General features: G+C 42.0%; 1 protein-coding gene across 2 annotated transcripts in view; it reads left to right on the top strand.

The window, feature by feature from the left end:
* The first annotated feature begins 230 nt into the window (after positions 1-230).
* The window catches only part of Rassf3 (Ras association domain family member 3), a 130,951-nt gene continuing 123,838 nt past the window's right edge, over positions 231-7,343 (top strand). Inside the window, exon 1 of one of the 2 annotated variants that reach the window (XM_048805749.1) lies at positions 231-330. In XM_048805749.1, coding sequence (XP_048661706.1) covers positions 264-330 — 67 coding nt within the window. In that variant the 5' untranslated portion in view covers positions 231-263. Of the gene's footprint in view, positions 331-3,164; positions 3,216-7,343 lie in introns of those variants that run through there. The other variant, XM_048805754.1, reaches the window with a different exon arrangement.

Here is a 7,343-nt window from a genome sequence, read left to right as displayed (position 1 = left end):
AATCAATGCTGTGTTCTGGGAGATGTTCCCTCCACCTCTTCTGATGTGATTTGTGGACCTGGTTGTGAAAGTCAGAGAGCTCCAGTGGACAGAGTTGCTGAGCAAGCTGGTGGCCGGTTGAAAAAACTCGGTGGAGCCAGGGAATGGATGGGAGGTCTGGCCTCCTGCCTGAGTCACACAGGTCAGCCGGGGCTGGCCTGCTCAGCCTGTCACTATCAGCTGTCTCTCTGTGCTACACAGCAGGGCCGGGGCTCAGCTCAGAGATGGGAACTGCGATTTATAAGCTCTCGGGCAAAATCAACTTTCAGGTGAAGAAAACCCACATCCCTGGTAGGTTCCCTTGCTTCAGATGGTCTGTGGGCACGAGGGCTGTGGGAGGAATGACTCCCCATGTTGGTTCAATTGTTTGTGCCTTTGATGTTACAGAATGACCCAGCTAGCTTTCAGGGGTAGGGATGAATGCTTCAGCCAGGCCTGCTGTTGGGGTTTTTTGTCATCTGAGTTCGTTTAGAAATCCATTTCACAAGTAAACTTTATTTCTTGTAGGCAAATGTGCTTTCAAATTTTGCATGGGTTAAACAAAGGATGGAGCCAACACAGCCCTGCAGCCTCTTTCTATTACAGGACAGCTCGGGAGGTTGAATTCTCTGTAACAGATGTAACATGAACTCCAGCGTTATTTTGACTGGTTATAAATATCAAAGACATGTGTTTTGCAGTTCAGATTCTTCCTAAAAGGACTCAAGAACTTCCAGCTTTAGTCCGCTGCTCCCGAGTCCTTGTTGGGGAGCAATGGAACATGCATTCGCGTTGCCAGGGCTGGGTGGAGACTTAGGGCAAGTGCCAGGTACAGGGTGAGCCTGTGAAATGCCTGGGAGAACTTGGGGTTCTCTGTGGCTTCAGATGGTGGCTAGGTCTTCTTTATCAAGCAAATCTCAATGAAGAGATGAACAGAAATTAATCTTAAGTGAAAGAAGGGATTTCCCATGTCTCTTGCCAATCTGTTAGCCCATCTCAGGCTCCTAGTGACTTCTGGCAGGGTTGGGGGTGGGAAGGAGGTGGCTTATAGATGGTGTGTTGAGTGAGAGAGAGGATTTTTAGGGTGAGAGGGGTTGGAATGGACTCAGGAGAACTTGAGCTATGCCCTGCTTGCTTGTTTGTTTCCTGGTGTGAGTAGCAAGGTAACAAACACCTTTGTACTGAGCTTTGGCAAATGTCCAGCTATGTGTTTGTTACACAAATATCTTATTCTATTATCTGACAACACTAGTAAGTAGTTTTTAAATTTTTTCTAGATAGCTTTCATAGTAGTTAGGCACGGCATTACCAAATTTCATCATACCTAAGGTAACATCTATTTTGATAGATGCTATCATTTTTATACCCCTAAGAAAGGAAAATGCCATGATATGTCAGTTATTATAAGATACATACCCATTTCAGAGATGTTTACATGATTTTTCTAATTTATTTTTTGAGATGGGATCTAAGCAGTTGACTGAACTTGAACTCCTAAATCTCTCTTTTTTTTTTTTTAAAGAGAGAGAGAGAGGGAGAGAGAATTTTAATATTTATTTATTTATTTTTTTTTTAGTTTTCAGCGGTCACAACATTTTTGTATGTGGTGCTGAGGATCGAACCTGGGCCGCATGCACGCCAGGCAAGCGCGCTACCGCTTGAGCCACATCCCCAGCCCCGACCTAACCCAGACTTAAATCTCTTGCAGCAACTTCCCAAGTGACTGGGATTACAGATGTGCGCCACACTCTACTTTTTTTTTTGGCAGTGCTGGGGATGAACTCAGAGAAACCTTGTGCATGTGAGGCAAGCACTCCACCAACTGAGCTATATCCCCAGCCCTCTACAGAGTTTTTAAAGTGCCTTTTAGTATAGATGGAATTTGGTAGCTAGCTTTCCAAAGTTCCTTTTAGTCTTATAAATCAGTGTTCTTCCATAAAACTTTTCCCATCCTACATTGGCAAATTTTGCAAATATTTACAAAAAGCCAGGTGCAGTGCCACACCCCTGTGGTCCCAGCTACGGAGGCTGAGGTGGGAGGAGCACTTGAGCCCACAAGTAGAGGCCCACTTGGGCAGCCCAGAGAAACACTATCACAAAAGGAAGGAAGGAGGGAGGAAAGAAGGAAGGGAGGAAAGAGAGAGGGAAGAAGGGAAAGAGGAAAACCCAGCACTGGGAGAGTTTTGTTTCTTTCTTGTAAAGGTAGCTTTTGGGGTTTGGGTATTTTTTGTTTTTGTTTTTCATTTTGTTTTCGTTTAGTTTTTTTTACCCCCAGTAGTATTGGGGATTGAACCTAGGACTTCATGCAAGTTAGGCAAGCAAGCACCTTACTGCTAAGCTACATCACCAACAGGAGAAAGTAGTGGGCCTGATGTAGGCTCAAGATTGTACAGAATTACAATTAGAATTAATTATGAATGAGAAACAAAAATGCATCAGAATAAAAAAGTATTGGGGCTGTGGTTGTGGCTCAGTGATAGAGTGCTTGCCTAGCACATGTGAGGCACTGGGTTCACTCCTCAGCACCACATATAAATAAATAAATAAATAAATAAATAAATAAATAAATAAAACAAAGGCATTGTTACTGAAAGAAAGAAAGAAAGAAAGAAAGAAAGAGAGAAAGAAAGAAAAAAGAGTCTTGTAATGTTAAAAATGGCTTGCAGCATGTAGCTTCTAATTCAATTTGTCTATGTCAGGTTTATTACCACACAGGTACACATAGTAAGATAATACCTTTAGTTCCAACATACAAAGGAAAAGCTTTGAAACTTTTTTTAAAATGTTGCACAGTCATAGGATATGGTAGAGAAATTGGGTTGTATCATTTACCCCATTCTGTTTTGAATGTAAACAAGGCATTCTATAGGATTTCTCTTCTAGTCTCATCAGAGGATAGACTGATGTCCTGTCTGTATTTACAGAATAATAAAATGCACAGCTGGTGCTCACATCATGCTCTCCAAGGCAGGATCTAGTCCTGTTCTCCTGATTCCCCCCACTGCCTGGAAGAATATAGTTAAATTTCTGGAATGGCTCTGTGCTGTTCCCACATCTTTTTTTAAAGAATGGAAGAGTTATTTGTGTGTTGTTTTTTTTTTTTTTTAGTATTTATTTTTTTTTTTAGTTTTCGGCAGACACAACATCTTTGTTTGTATGTGGTGCTGAGGATTGAACCCGGGCCGCACACATGCCAGGTGAGCGCGCTACCGCTTGAGCCACATCCCCAGTCCACATCCTTGTTTCTCATGTGCTTCAAGGTGATGTCTGTTTGCTCCTAGGCTTCCTAACTGCAAATCCCAGCAGAACTTATCTAACTTGGCTTCCCTATGGCGTATCACATTACTGACCTGATTTTCTTGGACCTTTCTCTCATCTCAATCCTTCCCCCACACTCTTGCTTATTTCTCCTCTCATCCTTTTGACTTTTCCCTTCAGTCCCCTTCAAGGGCTCGCCTTCATCTGAGCACCCCTTCAATAGCAGAGTTCTGTCCTTGCTGTATGTGGTACTTGCCCCAACAGGATAGCTGCTGCTTTGTGTGAGCTTCTGCTCTAGAACATTCTAGGGCTTAATGAGGTACATCACTTAAGGCTCACAAGCACCCTGTGAGGCCTGGTTATCCTCTCTGTCTCACAAATGATATCATCAAGTTCCTCTGAGCTAGTGACTGCAAAGCCACACAGCAGGTTTCAAAGCCAGACTGTCTGACCAGAGAACTGTGCGCTCTCCCTTGGTCCAGTTCCCTCTCTCAGGCTGCTCTCCATCATAGCCATATAGTCCAGGCAACTTGTGAAGACAATGACTCCCAGTCGCCAGCCCTCTCAGCCCTTCCTGAATTCCCAGCTGACACCCAACCACTTTCCCTCAGTCCACCGGCTACCCGAGCCTCAGTCTGTCCCGGACTCCGCTTCTTTTCTGTCAGCGTCCTCACCTTGTGAAAGGCAACCTGGAAGTCATCTTAGCCTCCTCCCTTCCCATCTCAAAACCCTCACAATACTACTTTCATGCATTTGCCATAACAAAATACCACTGAGTAACTTAAACAACACAAATTTATTTTCTCGGAGTTCTGGAGGCCCAGTGTCCAAGACCAAGGGGTTGACAGGTTTCATTTCTTCTGAGGCCTCTCTCCTGGGCTTGCAGATGACCACCTTCTCGCTATGACCTCACGTGGTTCTCCTTGCTCTGTGTGTCCTATGGGTCCTAGTCTCCTCTTTTTCTAAGGACACTGGTCATATTGGATTAGGGTGCACTCCATATGAACTGATGTTATTTAATTACCCATTTAAATGCTTATCTCCCAATCTAGTGCTGTAGTTAACGACTCCAACATATAAACTTGGGAAGGACACAACTCAGCCCCCATCACTAGACATCTCTCAGATCCAACTTCCCATCTCCATCCTCAATTGCTACTCTTAGTTGAGCACCTGCCATTTCTCACCATTATATATTCTCATCATTACAACTATTACATCTTATAAATAATACTTTTCTTATTATAAAATAATTACATGGGCTCCTAGAAGTTTCAATTTTTTAAAAAAAAACTCTGTAATCTCAACAAACATAATTGAAATTGATAAATATCCTTAACCTCTTTTCTCTCTGTATATATATATATATTTTTTTAAATTTTTTTAAGAGAGAGAGAGAGAGAGAAATTTTTTAATATTTATTTTTTAGTTATTGGCGGACACAACATCTTTGTTCATATGTGGTGCTGAGGATCAAACCCGGGCCGCACGCATGCTAGGCAAGCGTGCTACCGCTTGAGCCACATCCTCAGCCCAATATATTTTTTACTTTTTTAGTTATACATGGGCACAATATCTTTACTTTATTTATTTTTATGTGGTGCTGAGGATCGAACCCAGTGCCCCACATGTGTGAGGCAAGCACTCTACCCCTCTCTATTTTTTAAAAAATTACAATCACAACCTATATTCTCTTTTGCAATTTGACTATCTCCTTTAACAATTCCTCACACCATTAAATATATTTTCCAACATCATTCATTGGTTACAACATGGTATTCCATTACATAGGTATCCTAACTGATTTCCCATTTAATCAGCTTCCAAGTTTTCACTCTTACAATGAAGATTTTTGTTTATCTGTATTTTCTCACATCTAGGATTTCCTTAGGATCCGAAGTGAAAAATTGGGTCAAATGCTAGTATAATTTTTAGGTTTTGATTTCATTCACAAATTGTCTTCTAAGAAAGTCTATCTGAATCTGTACTCCCACCAATGTATTCAAAAGTATCAAAATTCTTAGCATTCTCACCAGAATGTGCATTTGTCAAGTGAAAAATGTTATGAATAAAAATATAGGTTAGGGGCTGAGGATATAGCTCAGTTGGTAGAGTGCTTGCCTTGCATGCACAAGGCCCTGGGTTCAACCCCCAGCACCACAATAAATAAATAAATATGTGTATGTGTGTATGTGTATTTTCTAGGTTATGATTCTAACTTTTTAAAAAATATGGATAAAAAAGATAAGGATATATGCCATTTATCAATTTCAATTATGCTTAATTATTGAGATTTTTTTATTTCTACCTTCTACAGACCTCATGTAATTATTTTATAATGTCCAGTTTTCACTGGTGATTACAGTACTAGCTGCTTTATAATGAACTCATGTCTTTAGTATAGCAGTCAGCCACTCTAACATCCCCAGGCCTCAGGCCTCAGGCCTACAGCCTATGGGCTTCTTCTCTAGCCCCTGGCTGTAGCCCTCAGGGTATAAGGCGTTGCACAGTGCACTGACCTGTGACACTCCTGCTCTTGTGTCTAAACCCAGTCAACACCACTACTCCAACAACTACCATGAGCCCTTGGGCTTCTGGGGAGCAACTGGCATCTTCTATGGGCAGAAAGACAGCTGTATTGGCCCAGGAGCAGGCTGGAGGCCATTTAGATAGAGAATTCTGAATCCTGGTGGCCCACAGTGTGATCCCAGAGGCAGAGGTGTTAACTCCAGATGAGTATGTCCCTCAGCCTAGTGAAGGTCAAAGGAAGGTCCAAAACAGGGGTCTTCACAATACTACCTGTGCCATCCAGGAATGAAAAATAATCTATGAGGGACTGAGGAGATATTAGACATTATATATTTTAAAAATTTTTTTCAGATGTTGATGGACCTTTATTTTACTCATTTATTTATATGCAGTGCTGAGAATCGAACCCAGTGCCTCACACATGCTAGGCAAGCGCTCTACCACTGAGCCACAACCCCAGCCCTAGACACTATATTTATACTCAGTTTTCAATAGCATCCTTCCTTAAAATTTTCTTTTCCTGTGTCTTATTCTACACAATGTATTAGTTAAGTAGTATACGCATAAGATTACAATACAAAATACTGCTTAATATGCCTACATTGGAAGGCTAGGGATGTGGCTCGAGCAGTAGCGCGCTCGCCTGGCATGCGTGCGGCCCGGGTTCGATCCTCGGCACCACATACAAACAAAGATGTTGTGTCCGCCGAAAGCTAAAAAATAAATATTAAAATTCTCTCCCTCTCTCTCTCTCACTCTCTCTTTAAAAAAAAAAAAATATGCCTACATTGGAGATACACACTTGATGTTTTTATCTGTTTTTACCAAGAGCAGTGGAAGTTCAAAAACATTTAGAGACTTTTCTGTAGTGAGTATGTTGATTGTTAGTGACCCCCATGAAATGAGCTTTTAGTTCATCTACTTCCTTAATTTTTTAAAAAATATTTTTTAAACACAATATCTTTATTTTATTTATTTTTATGTGGTGCTGAGGATCAAACCCAGTGTCTTACATGTGCTAGGCGAGTGCTCTGCTGCTGAGCCACAACCCCAGCCCCTCCTTCCTTAAATTTTTATAGTTCCTCCCCCACCCTTACTGCTACCAGAAAGACTTTTTTTTTACACACAGATCTTATTTTATCACACTTCTGCTTAAACTATTTTCTTTGTTTTTCACTGGCCTCTGTAACATAGCCTGTAAGGCTATGCGGGATCTCCTGCACAGGGACACACTTGATGTCATCAATCCCACCAAGAGCACCTGAGGTCCATTGTGGGCCTGTAGCCCCCCCACCCAGCCTCCTTTGTTGCATATGATGCTTCCTCCTCTTCAGATGTTTCTCCCAAATCAACTGGCCCCGGTTGGCCAATTTCCCAGACCACTTCACCCTAGGGTAACCTTGAGTGAAGTCAGGCCTTCCTTGACCTTCCTAGGTATCTTCAAAGTCTGTTCTCTGTCCCACCAGGCTGTTAGACACTTGTCACACTGAATTGTGGGTGTTGCTTCTGTTATTAATTTCTTCCCCTGAAGGCAGAGA

The sequence above is a fragment of the Marmota marmota genome, unplaced genomic scaffold (genome assembly GCF_001458135.2).
Source record: "Marmota marmota marmota unplaced genomic scaffold, marMar, whole genome shotgun sequence".
NCBI lineage: Eukaryota > Metazoa > Chordata > Mammalia > Rodentia > Sciuridae > Marmota > Marmota marmota.
The sequence above is the reverse complement of the archived record's forward strand: the minus strand, read 5'-3'. Positions and strand labels throughout refer to the sequence as shown.